Source organism: Girardinichthys multiradiatus, chromosome 10, assembly GCF_021462225.1.
Source record: "Girardinichthys multiradiatus isolate DD_20200921_A chromosome 10, DD_fGirMul_XY1, whole genome shotgun sequence".
Classification (NCBI taxonomy): domain Eukaryota; kingdom Metazoa; phylum Chordata; class Actinopteri; order Cyprinodontiformes; family Goodeidae; genus Girardinichthys; species Girardinichthys multiradiatus.
The window spans coordinates 2,246,150-2,265,832 of NC_061803.1; the positions used below are offsets into that span (position 1 = coordinate 2,246,150).

The 19,683-nt window shown below is 41.7% G+C and overlaps 1 protein-coding gene across 4 annotated transcripts; it reads left to right on the plus strand.

Annotated features, from left to right (window-relative positions):
• The first annotated feature begins 1,683 nt into the window (after positions 1-1,683).
• LOC124875602 (protein kinase C and casein kinase substrate in neurons protein 2-like) lies at positions 1,684-16,777 on the plus strand. Of its 4 annotated transcripts, none has more exons than XM_047377848.1 (10): positions 1,684-1,888; positions 3,960-4,030; positions 4,131-4,287; positions 9,615-9,850; positions 12,809-12,964; positions 13,338-13,513; positions 13,589-13,709; positions 14,855-14,922; positions 15,012-15,091; positions 16,173-16,777. In XM_047377848.1, the coding sequence occupies exons 2-10, from the start codon at positions 3,974-3,976 to the stop codon at positions 16,283-16,285; spliced, it is 1,164 nt and encodes a 387-aa protein (XP_047233804.1). In that variant the 5' UTR covers positions 1,684-1,888; positions 3,960-3,973; the 3' UTR covers positions 16,286-16,777. The 4 variants fall into 4 exon arrangements, with proteins under 4 accessions (XP_047233804.1, XP_047233803.1, XP_047233806.1 ...); XM_047377847.1 differs by having other exon boundaries at positions 1,685-1,893; XM_047377850.1 differs by lacking the exon at positions 16,173-16,777 and adding an exon at positions 15,707-16,155 and having other exon boundaries at positions 1,685-1,893.
• The last annotated feature ends 2,906 nt before the right edge of the window (positions 16,778-19,683 follow it).

Sequence of the window (19,683 nt, forward strand, 5' to 3'; positions counted from 1 at the left end):
CTCTGGATGAGCGGAGCAGGAGTTTGGTCCGCATTGCCGGCACTAAGTCAGACCTGTTCCCAGTGCATGTTGGACTCCGGCAGGGCTGCCCTTTGTCACCGGTCCTGTTCATAACTTTTATGGACAGGATTTCTAGGTGCAGCCAAGGGCCGGAGGGGGTCTGGTTTGGGGACCAGTGGATTTCGTCTCTTGTTTTTGCAGATGACGTGGTCCTGCTGGCCCCCTCTAGCCAAGACCTACAGCATGCGCTGGGGCGGTTCGCAGCCGAGTGTGAAGCGGCTGGGATGAGGATCAGCTCCTCCAAGTCCGAGGCCATGGTACTCGACCAGAAAAGGGTGGCTTGTCCTCTTCAGGTTGGAGGGGAGTTGCTGCCTCAAGTGAAGGAGTTTAAGTATCTCGGGGTCTTGTTCACGAGTGGGGGAAAAATGGAGCGGGAGATCGACAGACGGATCGGTGCGGCTGCCGCAGTAATGGGGGCACTATGCCGGTCTGTTGTGGTGAAGAGAGAGCTGAGCCGAAAAGCAAAGCTCTCGATTTAACGGTCGGTCTACGTTCCTACCCACCTATGGCCATAAACTTTGGGTCATGACCGAAAGAACGAGATCACGGATACAAGCGGCTGAAATGAGCTTCCTCCGTAGGGTAGCCGGGCACTCCCTTAGAGATAGGGTGAGGAGCTCTGCCATCCGGGAGGGGCTCTGAGCAGAGCCACTGCTCCTCCACATTGAGAGGAGCCAGTTGAGGTGGCTCGGGCATCTATACCGGATGCCTCCTGGACGCCTTCCCCGGGAGGTGTTCCAGGCACGTCCCACCGCACCAGGAGGAGGCCCAGGAGACGGCCCAGGACACGCTGGAGGGACTATGTCTCTCGGCTGGCCTGGGAACGCCTTGGGCTCCCCCCAGAGGAGCTGGAGGAGGTGTCTGGGAAGAGGGACGTCTGGGCGTCTCTGCTGAGTCTGCTGATTCTGCTGCCCCTGCGACCCGGTCCCGGATAAACGGAAGACGACGAGTACGAGTACGAGTCCTTCTTCAATCTGAAGACATTTTGGTTTGGTTTGTGTCTAACCATTTCATTACCCTCCCAGAACAGGAAACATTTGGCTGTTGAAGACTCCATCTGAAACTACAATGTTAATAAATCTTTACCCAGAGGTTGTCTCATTTTGGGCCTGCATTTTGATCTTTACACAAATGCATACCACACTTTTCAGATTTTTATTGCTAAAATATGTATTTTTCTGCCCTGTGTTTGTGTTGCTCCATTACAGAAAATCCTTATAATCACAAAATCAACATTTAGAGGAGTTTGAAAACAGTAAAACTACACTGTATCTGAATATTTGCAGTACTGGAAAACCTCAACCGTTAAAACCTTTTGTCATATGGGTCTGAAAGATGACATGTGGATGTAGTGTTAGCAACGGAGGGGTTGCAGCATTTAATAACATGTAACTCTGGATGGATCCTGGCCTCTGAAACGAAGTGTGACCGCATACGGCGCTCTGCAGGTCACAGCAGAGTCAGTGTGGCGGTACATGGGAACCCCTCGCCTCGACTGTCACACACACCTACTAATAAGCTCACATGACCATGTGCCACGCAGATATGACCATGTGAGCTGCAAACAGTCAAAATAAAAGCCTGGCATCCCATTAGCACCATACTGAGACAGAAGGAGGGGCAGCCAGCGATGTGGAAGGAGGGGGGGTTCTCCCAGCTGTTGTTTCTAATGAAACAGTGGAGTGGGAGCCAGAAGACCTGCATAGCCTGATAAGGAGACAGACAGCGAGTTGGAGAAGCAAATTATGGAAGAATAAACATGAAAAAAGATGACGAGTTGATGTTTTTGTGAGTTTGAACCAGAGCTGCAACTGCCAGAGGAGAGCAGGTGGGGTAAGTTTCCTCCAACCATTTAGCATGGAAGTTATTTCCAAGCAACACTTTTAATTTCTTTCATCTAATCTTCTCTCTCCACTCGGACTGCCTGACGCCCACCACTAGATCGACGGAGTGTATATGTGACTTTAGATGCCGAGGGAAAAGTGGGTCAGGGAGAGAGTAGAGAGGTGGGGAAGCAGGCTGGGTGAGGTGGGGGGAGACAGACATGAAGCAGCCCTTGAACTGCAGTAACAAGCGGTCACTTGAGTAATCACTGGTGATTCAGAGACATGTAAGTGATGGTTGCTTCCAGGCATGACTGCTCAGCTGTCACTGTTTTTTTTCTTACTTGGCTTGTGAGTGATTTTACTAGAAATGAAATGTTAGACGATGAGGAATATGTGAACTGCACAGGACTTTTCCCAGCTTGTTGTCGTCCACATGGACAGCAGAATCAGGATGAAATCAGAGCATGACTCTAGGTTGAGGTGATACTGTTTAAACCTGCAGAAAAACTGATGAAAGGTTGTTAATAGAGGCATGACCAGGGGTAAAAGCTCCTAGATGAAGCAGACTTTCAGTCAAGCTTGTTGAGCGTTTTGGTTCTGTAAGTCACTTTCCAGTTAGTGAGCCAGCGATGTGTCAACATAGAGACAGAAATAGGCCTGAACGTGACTGTCCTTTGCATGTTTGTGCATGCATCTCCCTTCCCGTTCCTCTTCTTTTAATTTCTCTTATGTTGTGGGAAAAAAATTATTTTTTTAATGCAGTCAGTTGTTCCTGCTTCAGTCTGACTTACGAGTCTTGTGGTGATGACCTGTGTGTTGCAGGTTCAGTCAGAATCAGAGATGGTTGGCCCTTGTGTTAGTCAGAGCAACGGGAAAGATGACCTTTCCCTGCTGTTTATTTTGGGAAGGCTACAGGAAGAAATGCTGGAGCAGCTGTTCCAGTCCTGCAGGCAAATCCCACCCCTGTGAATTCCAGCCCTCCCCTGAAACGCTTCCCTCGCTCCGTCTGAGGCAGCCTGTCTGTGACTTGTACAATGTAAATATGACTGTTGGATCAAAGCGGTACTGAAAAAAATGTTTAGTCCTACTGTGTAGGAGGAAATCGGGTTGTTGTACCTGCACATGTACCTGCACATGGCAGCGTGTCGATTTCTCAGCCTGTTGCATAATATCGAGGTTCATCTGCCTGCCAATAAAGCTGCCTCTCCTTGTTTGTTGGTTTTCCTAAACTGTCGTCATTTTTATACATTTGTGGTTTGGACCGCCTTCCATAAGACGTTCGGTACCGTTTGGTTTGATCAGGAGTCAGCTGGTCCACATGTGGATCAGAACCACAATCAATGGAAACTTGAAAAACAACCATAAGAAACAAACTAAAATGCAACAGTATTGTTTCTGGGTATGCAGTGTTGTGCCTCTTCATCTTTATCAAGGAATAAACCGAAAAACAAAAAGTTATTAAACTTCTGTTTGTTCAATTTTTCTTCTTTGTTGTAGCGATATTTCTCATACCATTTAAAAGCCTGTTTATGTCCCCTTGCGATAGATAGATAGATAGATAGATAGATAGATAGATAGATAGATAGATAGATAGATAGATAGATAGATAGATAGATAGATAGATAGATAGATAGATAGATAGATAGATAGATAGATAGATAGATAGATAGATAGATAGATAGATAGATAGATAGATAGATAGATAGATAGATAGATAGATAGATAGATAGATAGATAGATAGATAGATAGATAGATAGATAGATAGATAGATAGATAGATAGATAGATAGATAGATAGATAGATAGATAGATAGATAGATAGATAGATAGATAGATAGATAGATAGATAGATAGATAGATAGATAGATAGATAGATAGATAGATAGATAGATAGATAGATAGATAGATAGATAGATAGATAGATAGATAGATAGATAGATAGATAGATAAACATGTTCATGTTTGGAGTAGAAGTAAAGTGGGACCAAAGGATGACACATTGTACAAAGTAGGGCTTGAATTAGCGTGACACCGTCTGAGATAGCATAAAGAGGTGTTTACTTTCTTCAACAGAGGCCTTCCTAGTAATGGCCAGCCTACCGAAGGAACCCCTCGAGGATTCCAAGAAGCAGAGCTTCTGGATGGTGAGAATTATTTAGCATTTTCATAAGAGCTAAATGTTTCTGAGTGATTCTCAAAGATGATTACAATCCATAAAATCCCTGCGTTTCTTCTCCCACCCAGCCAGGGAATTATGTGCGTACCGTGCACAGAACGGACCAGTCCTTCCAGGCTTGCAATGACATCATGGCCTGCTTCATGGAGAGAGCAAAGGTGGAGAAACAGTATGCCCAGCAGCTCAGCCAGTGGAGCAGCAAGTGGAAGTCCATAATGGATTCTCGTGAGTAGGGAAAAGTGTGTTTGGAGTGGTTACTGGCCTAAAAACCACATGCACCTAATCATTCTGACCCAAACAATCAAATAGAAAAACATCCTATTTTCTGTTGAACTGGAACATCTGTAATCAGTTTAGAAAATTGCAGCAGAGTTTAAAAGAAACCTGATCAGGGGCAAAACTTTACCTGCTTCACCTTCCCTGACAGTTCATCCAACTCCATTTTCTGCCTCTTTTTCTCTAAAACACACTCAGAACTGGATCATGCAAACCGTGGTTTTCATCGACTTCTCCGGTTTTCCAGGTTTGAATCCGTGTTGACACAATTTTCTTTAGTTTTAGTCATTAGCTTTTAGTAAAATGACTTTTAGTTGTAGCTGCATTTTAGGTATTTATTCTAATTTCACTAAACTGACTGTAAATTGAATTGTAAATTTAATTTAATTAAAATGTCAAATCAAAGAGAAATTTCTTTATTTCTACCTGGGTGAAATGTTGTATGTTAGATTTTGCAATAAATAGTCCATAAATTTAAAGTTTCAAAAATCAAACCTTCTAGATAAGAAGTGTTTTGTATAAATTATCCTCTTACGTTCTTCCTGTTAGAAATGGACAACAAATAAATATATGAAATTTTGTTTTCTACATGTAAAAATCTTGTTGCTGAATATTTCAGATGTAATGTTTTCTTATATCAGGGACTTAAACAGAACAAACAGGTTTTAAACTTTCTAAACAACATCTCTCCTAACCTGTCTTAACAGGAAGTGAGACATTCAAGTGCAATTATTAGATTCAGTTATTTTAGTTTTCTTTTTGATGCTCAGCCTCTTCTTGGTCTCTCAGTCATAAAATCTAGACCCTCACCTAGAAGTACTTTCTGAGGGTTAGATCTGATTAGGGTTAAATCTTCCTATAACATTTTTGTTTCATTTTTGATCTGCAATGAAACATATCAGTTACAGTTGCCTTTGCAAATATGTTCACAGGTCTATAATGTCTTTCCACATTTTCCATGTTACAACCAAACATGTACTCTGTCAGGATAGTTTGTTTGTCTGACAGTGTAAAGTTGTGAAAGCTGTGATGCAAAAGGGAAAAGGATATCCGCGTTTCAGGATTTCTTACGCAGGAAAATCTCAAAATTGTGGCTTGCATTTCCCTTTAGCCCCCCTTTAAATCTGACATCCCCAAATAAAACATTGTGCATGAAGTCAGAAATCACCAAACTGGGGCGGCACGTGGCATAAAAGTAGAGCAGGCGCAGCAGATGCTGAGGCTATTAGTCCACAACGCAGCCATCCAGGGTTTGAGTCCTGACCTTGGGACCTTTGCTGCCTGTCTTCGTCTCAAGGGACTTCACAACAGTCAGGTTCATACATTCCTATTAATCCTATTAATCATTGAACAGTTCAGTCAGATTCAGTTATTTATTCAAATTGGATAAAAAGTTTTTCTGTCTAAGGAAACCCAGCAGATTGCATCCAGTCAGTGACTTGCAGCATTCACTCCTCCTGGATGAGCATGTAGAGACAGTGGACAGTCACTGGTGTTGACTTTGCAGCAATCCCTCATACTGAGCATGCATGTAGCAACAGTGGAGAGGAAAAACTCCCTTTTAACAGGAAGAAACCTCCAGCAGAACCAGAACCAGGCTCAGTGTGAGCGGCCATCTGCCACGACCGACTGGAGGTTTGAGAGAACAGAGCAGAGACACAAAGATAACAAAGAAGCACTGATCCAGGAGTACTTTCTATGGGAAGGAAAAGTAAATGTTAATGGATGTAGCTCCTTTAGTCGTTTCATCTAGAAAGAAAGAACAGATAAACTCTGATCCAGTTTTCAATTCTAGTGTCTGAAAGAGAGCACATAGAGTTAGTTACAGTAGAAGCTCAGTCAGTAGCCATGTCTAGGAGAGAGAAAGGGTTAAACACTAAAAGACAGGGTTATGTGGATCATCGGTAGAAGGTGAGCATTAAGTTGTTGCCAGCAGAAGCTCGGACGATGCCCCTCTCCAGAAAGGTGTCACAGGTAGACACAGAGTCAGGCCAGGTGTAGCTTCTAGGAAGAGAAAAGAGAGAACAAAGTTAAAAGCTGAAATAACAGCAAATAATGCAAAATTGGAGAGTAGTGTGAGAATGTAGCGAAGAGGGTGAAAGTGGTCATTATGTCCTCCAGCAGCCTAAGCCTATAGCAGCATAACTACACAGATAGTTTCAGTTCAGATTATTTAGTTAAACGGCGCTTATTTACAACAATGTCGTCTCAAGGAACCTCACAAAGGGTCCCACTGATGGTCATTGTTCTACTAAAAACCACAAGGATTGGGATACCTCTCTCTGTCAGACTGATTATAACCATTGGAAAAGAGAAGGGGTCATACAGGTAGCAGAAATGGAGGGTGTGTTTGCACCTCAACCATAACTGAGCCGGTTTAGGCTAAACCTGACTCCCCCTTACTCCATCTAACAGGGAGGAAGGCTCCCTCCCTGATAACCTAAGCCACTCTAACTATAAGCTTTATCAAAAAGGAAAGTTTTAAGCCTAGTCTTAAAAGTAGACAGGGTGTCTGCCTCACGGACTAAAACTGGGAGCTGGTTCCACAGGAGAGGAGCCTGATAACTAAAGGATCTGCCTCCCATACTACTTCTAGAGACTCTAGGAACCACCAGTAAACCTGCAGTCTGAGAACAAAGTGCTCTGTTAGGAACATATGGACCAATCAGATCTCTGATGTATGATGGAGCTAGATCATTAAGGGCTTTATATGTGAGGAGGAGATTTTTTAATTCTATTCTGGATTTAACAGGGAGCCAATGAAGAGAAGCTAAAATAGGAGAAATATGATTTCTCTTTTTAATTTTCATCAGAACTCTTGCTGCAGCATTTTGAATCAGCTGAAGGCTTTTAACTGCATTTTGTGGACATCCTGATAGTAAAGAATTACAATAGTCCAGCCTTGAAGTAACAAATGCATGGACTAGTTTTTCAGCGTCACTCCTGGACAGAATATTTCTAATTTTGGCAATGTTCTGGAGATGAAAGAAGGAAATCCTAGAAACCTGTTTAATATGGGATTTAAATGACATGTCCTGGTCAAAAATAACACCAAGGTTTTTTACTTTATTATCAGAGGTCAATTTAATGCCATCCAGGTTAAGTGATTGACTGAGCAGTTTCTTTTTTAAAGACTCTGGTCCAAAGACGACGACTTGTGTCTTGTCTGAATTTAGAAGCAGAAAATTTAAAGTCATCCAAGTTTTTATATCTTCAAGACATGCTTGTAGTCTATCTAACTGGTTGGGTTCATCAGGATTTATGGATAAGTAAAGCTGAGTATCATCAGCGTAACAGTGAAAGTATATCCCATGCTGCCTGATAATTTGACCTATTGGAAGCATATATATAGTAAAGAGAATTGGCCCAAGTACTGAACCCTGTGGTACTCCACAATTAACTCTGGAGTTTAAAGATGATTTATCATTTACATGAACAAACTGGAATCTGTCAGACAGATAAGATTTAAACCAGCCTAGCGCTGTTCCCCTGATCCCTACAGCATATTCCAGCCTTTCTAAGAGAATATTATGGTCGACTGGATCAAATGCAGCACTGAGATCTAACAGAACCAGAACAGACACAAGTCCATTATCTGAGGCCATAAGAATATCATTAGTGACTTTCAGCAGAGCTGTTTCAGTGCTATGATGAGCTCTGAAACCTGACTGAAACTCTTCAAACAGGTCATTGCTGTATAAATGTTCACACATTTGATTAGCAACTATTTTCTCAAGAATTTTAGATAAGAATGGAAGATTGGATATAGGTCTGTAATTTATTAAATCATCTCGATCAAGTGAAGGTTTCTTAAGTAAAGGTTTAATTACAGCTAACTTAAAAGCCTGTGGTTCTGATCCATTTACTAAAGACAGATTAATCATATCTAAAATGGGGCTGATAATCAGAGGGAACACTTCCTTAAATAATTTGGTTGGGATTGGGTCTAACATACAAGTTGAAGGTTTAGATGAAGCTAATATTTCTGATAACTCAGGAAGCTCCACAGGATCAAAACAGTCCAAACACAGATCAGGTTCTACAGTTATTTCCAATGTTGTCTCACTTGCTGAGGATGAAGTAATCATCTTCAGGAGTATGTCAAAGACTTTATTTTTAATAGAATCAATTTTATTTAAGAAGAATCCCATAAAGTCATGACTGCTGAACTAAGGGAATGGATGGCTCAACAGAGCTATGACTCTGTGTAAGTTTAGCAACTGTACTAAAGAGAAACCGAGGATTATTCTTGTTCTCTTCTATTAATGATGAGAAATAAGCTGTTCTAGTTTGGTGAAGTGTCTTTTTATACAACAGTAGGCTATTTTTCCAGATTAAGTAGGAATCCTCTAGGTGTGTAGAGTGCCATTTTCTCTCCAATTGTCTAACATTGTGCTTTAAATTAAGCAGCTCTGTATTAAACCAGGGAGCTAGCCTCCTATGAATAATTACCTTCTTTTTCAATGGGGCTGCATTGTCTAATGCATCACGCAATGATGAAGTAACACTATGAATAAAAGAATCAATTTGTGAAGGGGCAGAAACATAATTATTGCCCTCCACTGTGCTTTTCTGTGATAATGAGGAGATTAAAAGTGGAACAGATTCTTTAAAGGTTGTTACAACATCGCCTGATAATGATCTACTATAATGAAATTTTCTTTCAGGTGTGGAGTACTCGGTTAAATTAAACTCAAAGGTTATTAAGAAATGGTCAGACAGGACAGGGTTATGAGAGAATATTAGAATGGTCTAGTCAAAGTCCAGGCCTAATTCAAACTGAGAATCTGTAGAAAGATTAGTGTTTGCTATTTCTTTCTAGAAATGCTTAAAAATCTTCTTCCCAATTATGCACTAAGTCATGCTTGTCAATAAAAATCAAAAGCAAATAAACTGAAGTTTGTGACTGTAACAAGACCAAATGGAAAGAAAGGAGGTGTGAATACTTTTGCATGACACCGTAGACTGGCCTATTAGATTAAGGGAAGCTGCAGTAATACTGCAGCAAAGCCTGACTCAGACACACCAGTTGTTGAAGCACAGAGAGAGTAGAGCAGAGAGTAAAGCAAATAAAGTTAACTGGTAACAGTAAATATAGCCTCACTGTTATTTTTTACACACCAACAACTTTCTCCAAACAGTCGTGTGAGTTTTTCCAGAGGACAGCAGATCCATAAACAGACACGTCCCCCAGTAAAAATGTTCCTGCCACTCCTCAGTCTGTGACTCACCTCCATGAGATGCTCTTCATTCTTTGCTATTTTTTGCTCCCCCAGGGCCCCTTTATGGCTCCCTCATGAGGGCGTGGCAGTGCTTCTTCACCTCCACCGAGCGTCTGTCTGCCCTCCACTCCTCCATCTCTCAGTCGCTTGCTGAAGAGGAAGGTCATCGGGTGAAGACCTGGCAGAGGGAGACCTTCCCCAAGAAACTCTTCTGTGGGTTCAAGGAGAGCTACGACAACAAAACCAGTTTCTCACGTGCACAGAAACCCTGGTCCAAAAAGCTAAAGAAGGTCCAGCACGCGTGTGTTTGCCTGTTTGTGCTCTTTGACAACATTTCTAACTTTTTAACATCCTTACATATTTCCACAGTCAATAGCCAGATAGCAAAGGTTCCCATAATTTATCCCAAACTCTAAAGAAGCAAGAAATCTGCTGCATTTGGTTAAAGTTAACAAAAACTTGCAAAAACTAGCTTACTGAATCACGTTTTATATCAAATGCCACATGTAGCTCAAGTTGTTAAATGTATGTTACAGAAAACACCATAATGTTACGGAAGAAATATAAGCGTGAAAACCTTATTTCACTTAAGATTTGGCAAGGAAGCCCAAAACATCTTCTGGGCCAGTGATTCCCATCCTGTGGAGAACCTGGAAAGCTTCGATGCCTGAGAGGCTGTAACAGACTGACACCATTTGCAAATATTAAAAATAATAAATTAAGATGATCAAAACAAGAAATTTAACTTTAATGCATCATGTGGTGTTTTTATTAAAAGATGTAGATGCAGCATCCTGAATCAACCACCATGGCCAAACTGGTGGTGATCATTTATCTTTATCAAGTTCATGCTTTTTTCAGCACAGGTTTGCAGAGGGATTTATGAAGACCTTAAGCCTCGTTGTTAAATCTGATGCCAGCAAAGAGCCATGAAAGATCCAGGTGGCTGTTTTTATATTGATGATAAAGAAATGGTCGCTTTGGAAACGTTTTCTTGTTGCTGTTCATGCAGATCAGTATGAGTGTGTGCATGAGTGGAGAGGAGGGCTGTCGGTGAAATAAGTCGGCAACCATTGTTTGAGGCAACATTAGTGTTGATTTAAAATATGTTATCCCAGTGAGAACTGATTTCAGGTTTGGGATTTTAACCCATTTGTTGTTTGCGTGTCCAAGATAATAAATAGCTTTACACTGGACATGAAAATACAACTTGTTCAGGCACAACATTAAAACCACTGCACAAGAAACACTGGACTTCAGGGGATAACTTCTGAGTGTCTCTGGACCAGGTCTGGTCATATGCATCCCATTCATGTTTCAGCTGGGCTTGGACCTGGACCTTCTGCTTGTTTTCATGTTCCTTGAGTCGTTTTTGAAGGTGTAGGTGAGCCAGCTAAAGGTTTTATTCAGAACTCACCAGACATTTGGCTGTTAATGTGAACATAACATTCAGTCAAGTCTTTTACATGTTTTACTTAAATAAATAAAAAATAACAGCAAATAATTGAAATAATTACATTTTCTTTCGAATTCACCATTTAGACACTGTAGGAGCAAAGGAAAAAATAGGACTTTTAATTGCAAAATTATGCATTGCTTTGGTTTATCCTATAAAATCCCACTGAAATACTCTAAATTATTTGGTTGTAATGTGAAAAAATGTGAAAATGTCCAGGAAGTGTTTATAGTTTTGCAGTATTCTGTATTTTCTGCTGTTGTGCTTGATCATAAGGAGGTCTTTTACTTCATGTCAGGTTATTGCTGCCACTTTACAGTAATATGGTGGTTGTTTTGAAAATTTGTTGTGGCTTTTCTGTGTTGATTTTGCATGTTTTTTAGATCTACGCCATATACTGTTTGACAAATCAAGAGATCTGGGGGTCCCTCTGGAGGCCTGGGGGCCCTGAGCAGCAGTTTAGTTCACTTATGCCACAGACTGGTTCTCATTTAAGCTGTGGTGGGAAAATGTGATCTGAAAGGTCAGTTAATTGAATTTATATACCACTTTTCTAGTCATAATGCTTTACACTAGGCCCACATTCACTCAATAACACCCGATACACAGAAGGAATCAAACCCAAAACTTATAGATTGCAAGACGCTTACTCTACCCGCTGATCCACAGTCGCCCTTAACTTCTTCATCTGACACAGAGAAGATTGTTTCCGATCCTCCATACATCCATCCACATCCATCCATCCATCCATCTATCCATCCATCCATCCATCCATCCATCCATCCATCCATCCATCCATCTACCCACCCACCCATCCATCCATCCATCCATCTACCCACCCACCCATCCATCCATCCATCCATCCATCCATCCATCCATCCATCCATCCATCTCCCCAGCATCATCCCCCAGCTCATTCCTGGTATTCCCAAGGCGTTCCCAGACCAGTTGAGATGTATAGTCCCTCCAACAACGTCTGGGTCTTCCCTGCGGTCTCCTCCCAGTGGGACGTGTACGAAAAAACCTCCAAAGGGAGGCACCCAGGAGGCATCCTGATCAGGTTTGTGAAACACCTCAACTGACTCCTTTTGATGCGGAGAAGCAGCAGTTCTGAGCTCCCTCTGATCACGGATCTCCTCACCCCATCTCCAAGACTGAGTCCAGCTACCCTACAGAGGAAGCTCATTTCGGCCGCTTGTATCTGGTATCTCGTTCTTTTGGTCATGAACCATATCTCATAACCATAGGTGAGGGTCAGAACGTAGACGGACCAGTAAATGGAAAGCTTTGCTTCTTGGATCAGCTCTTTCTTTACCACAACAGACCGGAGCAGCCCCGCATTACTGCAGACGAAGCTCCAGTCTGTCTGTCCTTCTCCTGCTGTATCCTACCGTCGCTCATTAGCAGGACAACAAGACACTTAAACTCCTGCGCTTGAGGCAGAGACTGAAGATCTTGTTATAATATAAATATTAGATATATGGAAAAATTCAGGTGTGTTAGGTTTGGTACATTTTTAGTTAAAGGAGCAATAATAGCTGTTAGACTGTTTAAGCCTGAAGATAAAGTAACATAATCTGGTAAAATCTTGATTTATACCGAAAATAAACTCTTTCATCAAATGTTTCACATATTGGAACGCTTAGCTTACTGTTGTTCTTTATCAGAGTAATGAGTCCTGCCCCAGAACAGATCTGTTATATAAATAATATTTAGCTTTTCCTATAGGAGGCCCACATGTATGACTCTGTAAACGATTCTTGTTGCATCTGTCTTTGTTTGCATTGAGCAGCTGGAGAAGGTCCGTGTCACGTACCACAAGTCCTGCCAAAGGGAGCAAGCAGCCCAGGATAAGGAGAAGCAAGCAACCGAGAATGCTGAGCTGAGTGAGGAGAAAAAGCTGAAGCTCGGAGAGGCCAAGGAGAGAGCCGCAGAGGAAAAAGAAAAGGTGAGGACAGACATCAACAAACAGCAGCTCGCCTGTCTGTGTGGAAGAAAATGGGTTTATTTTTATTATCGTTGATTGAAAACATCTATGTGAGACATCTCCATTGCAGCTTGATTTACCAGCTGCATGTGGTCATATTTAATCCCCTGAGAAGGTCTAAGCATGAGGCCCAACCTTACGTTTCTGCCCCAGGCATTTTCCTTGTATGGACATTTGTTATTGTTACTGTGTTCAGTGTTTATGGAGACCAGCATGGGAACATTAGATGATTTATACAAATTAAATCCATTGTTAGAGGAAAACAGAAGGTCTTCCTCTGGCGAATACTCGACTGTTATCATAAAAGGATGTTCTTTTTCTGAATTGTCTGCAGGCCAGAGATCAGTATGAAAAAGTTCTGGAGGAACTGACGTCCTACACACCTCGCTACATGGAGGAGATGGAGGCCATTTTTGAGCAGTCGCAGGAGGAGGAGAGGAAGAGGATCAGCTTTCTGAAGCAAGTGTTCCTCTCCATCCACAGACACCTGGACATCACCAACAATGAGAGGTGAGAAGTTATCTGCCTGCTGGTTTGTCTCTAGAAGGTTCATGCTGTAGCATCTCTTCTTTATCTTTGTTTCAGTGTGAAAGCAGTTTACAGCGAGCTCCATCAAACCCTGATGTCCATCGACGAGCAGGACGACCTCAAGTGGTGGAAGAACAACCAAGGTCCCGGCATGCCGACTGACTGGCCAAAGATTCAGGTACGCGCAGCATTTTTTAACACAAAGTGGTTAATGTTCTGCTGCTGATGAGAACATTTAGCTCATTGTTGTCACCAAGCAGTATAACTGGTCTAAAGCACCCGCCCTATTTGTAGTTGCTCCTGGTAAAGATTAATAAAATGCATTAAAATGATTGAAAATTTTATTCAATTTGAGAAGATTTATTCAGTGGGGAAAAACAGTGGGGAGTCACATTAAAGGACCCAAGAGAAGAACATGTGTCGTTTCCTCATCTTTCCATCTCGTTCAGAGTCCTCAAACAGGTCTCCTATCAGATTTAGGTCTTGGGAGTGAGTAGGCCATGGAAGGCGGTTAAAACCAGCTGGAGTTTGAGACTCTGACTCGAGTTGCAAAAATGAAAGACCTCAGACTTGACGTGGACTCGTGGTCTGAGACTCGAGTCTCAGAACCAGTTTTTATCTCGTGTAACGAAGAGCGAAAAGAAGCCGATCTGTGAGCTCCAGCATGCAGCTGCTCCATGTTTTACTGTGAAAGGATAAGACTGGTTTTTAGCCAGTGATGTTGGTGGATTTGTCAGGACTAGCAAAATGGAAGACCCCGGAATGCAGACGAGCAGGCACCACGGTAGGTGAAAAAGCTTTAATTAACAAAAACTCTCTCACAAGAAGAGGCAGGAACATGGCATGGCATGATCCAAACAAGACATGACCATGATCTGAAAACAAGACTTGAGCATGATTTGAAAATGTTTCCTGCAAGGAATAAACAGAACAGGTGTGTATATATGGAGTGTGAACCAGGTGGAGCAAGGAGACAGATTAGCTTGGAGCAGGTGAACCGAATAAAGATAATTAACAGACAGAACAAAACGTGACAGGGGCAAAACAGAACTTCAAGGATACTAACAAATAGAAATCTAACTAGAAAAACATGCAGCCAAAGCATAACCAGAAGCCCAATCCAAGAACACAACTTAGCAAAACATGAATACAAAACTAAAGCATGACCAGGAAAATGAACAGAAACATGATTCAAAAACTGTGAGAAGCATATATGAAAAAAACCAGAAACCAGACAACCCCAAATCATGACAGGATTATTATGCCAGTAGAGCATATTTTCATACATATGTTTTTTACTCAATTTTATTTCCTGTCATCCAGGAATGGGTCCCGCCAGTGAAAAAACTGAAGAGGAAAAGAAGAAACCAGAAAGGAAAAGAAAGTCGGCCGTAAGTGATTTTAAACATCAGTTTATAATGTTTCTCTCAATGTGTGATAACATTTCGAACGTGATTCTTTTCATATTTCCTGGTTGTAGTGTAATGATTGGCGGCGTGAAGGTGAGAGCTCTCTATGACTACGTGGGAGAGGAGAGCGATGAGTTGTCCTTTAAAGCAGGTGAAACATGAAGAGAGAGGATTTCACTCCTGTGTTAAAGTTTTAAACTTTTTAAACAAAATGACAGATGATCCCATAAGTTCTGTGTTTACCTCATGGTCCAAAGCTGGCAGTAAAATGGTGAAGACCGACCCATTTTATGGAAACATCTATCAGAGCTATGATTTCTGCTCCTAATACACTTTGACTTGTCAATTCTGGCCAACGTGACAAAATAGTTGTACATCTGGCTTTAAGTTATCTTTTAAAATGATTTGCCTTTCAAATATCTGGTCTACTTTGATAAATTTAGTATTACTAAATGCAAAAGTAATTGATTTACTGTTTTAAGTTCTTTATTTATCATTTCATATGTAGCTGAATCCAGATTTACCTCCGTTAAATTAAGAAGATACACAACCTTTCTTCTCAGTCTCACATTAAATCAGATTGAACTTTTCCTGTTTTATGTCAGGGATACCAAGATTATTTCCTTTTGCTAAAAACCCTAATAATGAGAGAAAACATTTAAGTTTAAGACAATTTCTTAGTTCCATACTGTACATTTTGTCTGTATTTTTAAAAATTATATTTTAGATGGTCTGACTGGGGTTTCTTTTCTCAAACTTCTTCCAGTAGTTTGATGGAATTTTGGGCCATTCCTCCTGGCAGAACTGGTGTAACTGGGTCGGGTTTGGGTCTCCAAGCATGCAGCACTCTCTGCGTCCTCACTCGGCCAGCTCATTCAGCTGGCTGCCTCCTCAGCAGCCAAGTTGTCCATCATATCCCTTAAATCACTAAATGTTGAAACTTTTCTCCATTACAAAATGTAAGAAAATCAACCCTGCATCATAGCAGATGAAGACTGAAGTAAAGACATGTTTCCTGACCCAAGAGTGGCTGCACAAACGTCTGTTCCCTTAATCTACAACCAATAAAGCTCACAATATTGTGTACATAGAACAAAATGCATCAGATTTCAGCAGCAGAAACTACTTTGTTTTATGCGATGAAATACATTCTTTTTGGCATCTGAGTAGGATGGAATATATTGAGTTAAAGTAAATGTGCTCTCTTTGAACACTACAGCTTTTGTTTGCAGGTGAGATCTTCCTGAAGGTGGAGGAGGAAGACGACCAAGGCTGGTGTCGAGGGGTGCTGAGTGGAGGGAAGGAGGGCTTCTACCCTGCAAATTATGTTGAAGTTGTTGAGTGACTTTCTGAATTTTTTTCTCACAACTTGTTTTTTTTATGCTTAAAAAAGCAACACATTATTAATGTTTCTGATGGAAGATGCTCATTGTCAGGTGCAGACCCACAACCAACTGATTTTAACCTTAAGGCCTTAATATTTTAACTTACTTTTGCAGTTTGAAACTCATAAAATCAAGAGTGTACTGTCTGAACTGGATGTGTATGTGTGAGTCTGCATGTTGTTGTGCCTGCAAAGAAAAATAAGGAAAAAATATTTATTGTCTGTTACCATATATGAGTTATCACATCCCTGTATTAAAGACAGTATGATGCTGGTTTACAATGCTCTGTGCATGCAGTGTGAATGTTTACCTTATATGTATTCTGAGAACACAGATGACAACATCTTTAACAACTTTCATTTCACAATAATACCATTGAATTGCCTCTCACATTTTGGTGCGTGCTTTTTAATGATTATCTGTGAAATTAAAATGAAACCAAAAACATTTGAGCATCGTGTCATTTTGTTTTTTGTTTACCAGATTAATTGTTTACACAAAAATAAAATAAAATTTTGACAGTTATGGTATGTTAATGTTTTCTATTTTTTGTAGAACCACCCTTTGCTGGAGGTTCTGCTAGAAGGTGAACCTCCATCCCAGTCAGTATCAGCTTTATTGGCCAAGACTGTGTGCACAAACAAGGAATTTGACTTTGGTTTCAAGCAGTCACAGCACACAGGCAATAAATTAATAAACTTTAGAGAAACATTAAATAAAGCATAAAAGGAACCGTATATACATGTACAGGGGTTGGACAATAAAACTGAACCACCTGTCATTTTAGTGTGGGAGGTTTCATGGCTAAATTGGACCAGCCTGGTAGCCAGTCTTCATTGATTGCACATTGCACCAGTAAGAGCAGAGTGTAAAGGTTCAATTAGCAGGGTAAGAGCACAGTTTTGCTCAAAATATTGAAATGCACACAACATTGTGGGTGACATACCAGAGTTCAAAAGAGGACAAATTGTTGGTGCACGTCTTGCTGGCGCATCTGTGACCAAGACAGCAAGTCTTTGTGATGTATCAAGAGCCACGGTATCCAGGGTAATGTCAGCATACCACCAAGAAGGACGAACCACATCCAACAGGATTAACTGTGGACGCAAGAGGAAGCTGTCTGAAAGGGATGTTCGGGTGCTAACCTGGATTGTATCCAAAAAACATAAAACCACGGCTGCCCAAATCATGGCAGAATTAAATGTGCTCCTCAACTCTCCTGTTTCCACCAGAACTGTCCGTCGGGAGCTCCACAGGGTCAATATACATGGCTGGGCTGCTATAGCCACACCTTTGGTCACTCATGCCAATGCCAAATGTCGGTTTCAATGGTGCAAGGAGCGCAAATCTTGGGCTGTGGACAATGTGAAACATGTATTGTTCTCTGATGAGTCCACCTTTCCTGTTTTCCCCACATCCAGGAGAGTTACAGTGTGGAGAAGCCCCAAAGAAGCGTACCACCCAGACTGTTGCATGCCCAGAGTGAAGCATGGGGGTAGATCAGTGATGGTTTGGGCTGCCATATCATGGCATTCCCTTGGCCCAATACTTGTGTTAGATGGGCGCATCACTGCCAAGGACTACCGAACCATTCTTGAGGACCATGTGCATCCAATGGTTCAAACATTGTATCCTGAAGGCGGTGCCGTGTTTCAGGATGACAATGCACCAATACACACAGCAAGACTGGTGAAAGATTGGTTTGATGAACATGAAAGTGAAGTTGAATATCTCCCATGGCCTGCACAGTCACCAACCAGATCTAAATATTATTGAGCCACTTTGGGGTGTTTTGGAGGAGCGAGTCAGGAAACGTTTTCCTCCACCAGTATCATGTAGTGACCTGGCCACTATCCTGCAAGAAGAATGGCTTAAAATCCCTCTGACCACTGTGCAGGACTTGTATATGTCATTCCCAAGACGAATTGACGCTGTATTGGCCGCAAAAGGAGGCCCTACACCATACTAATAAATTATTGTGGTCTAAAACCAGGTGTTTCAGTTTCATTGTCCAACCCCTGTATGTGTATGTACTGACAAGAAAGGCAGGTTGTGATATGTGCAAATATACTTAGTCAGAGTAGCTGACTACTAAGGCTGTGAGGTGTTCCTGGATCATCAGAGAGACAGCCTGGGGGGAGAAACTGTCTCTGTAGCGCCACCTGAAGGTCAAAGCCTAAACAGTTTGTGTGCAGGGTGTGTGGGGTCTGCAGAGATTTTAGCTGCCCTTTTGCTGACCTTTGACCCATATAAATCCTGGATAGAGGGAAGGTCAGGCCTGATGATTCTCTCTGTAAACCCGATTGGTCGTTGCAGTCTGGACCTGTCCTGTTTGGTGACCAAACCACGGACCATGGATGAAGACACGACAGACTGAATGATGGCAGTGTAGAAGATGACCAGCAGCTCCTGGGGAAGGTTGGACTTTTTGAGTTGCAGCAGGAAGTACAGTCTCTGCTGGACCATCTTCTGATCAGTGTCTATGTGTGAGAACCACCTCAGGTCATGAGAAAGGGACGTTTCTTCCCCCAGACTGTCCAAGTACACAGATCAATACCAGGTATATTTGCACTACTTCAACCATTCAATTCAAATCAGTTTATTTATATTTATTTATTCATATTTATTTATTCACAACACATGTCGTCTCAAGGGACTTCACAACAGTCAGGTTCATACATTCCTATTAATCCTATTAATCATTGAACAGTTCAGTCAGATTCAGTTATTTATTCAAATTGGATAAAAAGTTTTTCTGTCTAAGGAAACCCAGCAGATTGCATCCAGTCAGTGACTTGCAGCATTCACTCCTCCTGGATGAGCATGTAGAGACAGTGGACAGTCACTGGCGTTGACTTTGCAGCAATCCCTCATACTGAGCATGCATGTAGCGACAGTGGAGAGGAAAAACTCCCTTTTAACAGTAAGAAACCTCCAGCAGAACCAGAACCAGGCTCAGTGTGAGCGGCCATCTGCCACGACCGACTGGAGGTTTGAGAGAACAGAGCAGAGACACAAAAAGAACAAAGAAGCACTGATCCAGGAGTACTTTCTATGGGAAGGAAAAGTAAATGTTAATGGATGTAGCTCCTTTAGTCGTTTCATCTAGAAAGAAAGAACAGATAAACTCTGAGCCAGTTTTCAAGGTTAGAGTCTGAAAGAGAGCACATAGAGTTAGTTACAGTAGAAGCTCAGTCAGTAGCCATGTCTAGGAGAGAGAAAGGGTTAAACACTGAAAGACAGGGTCATGTGGATCATCTGTAGAAGGAGAGCATTAAGTTGTTGCCAGCAGAAGCTCAGATGATTCCCCTCTCCAGAAAGGTGTCACAGGTAGACACAGAGTCAGGCCAGGTGTAGC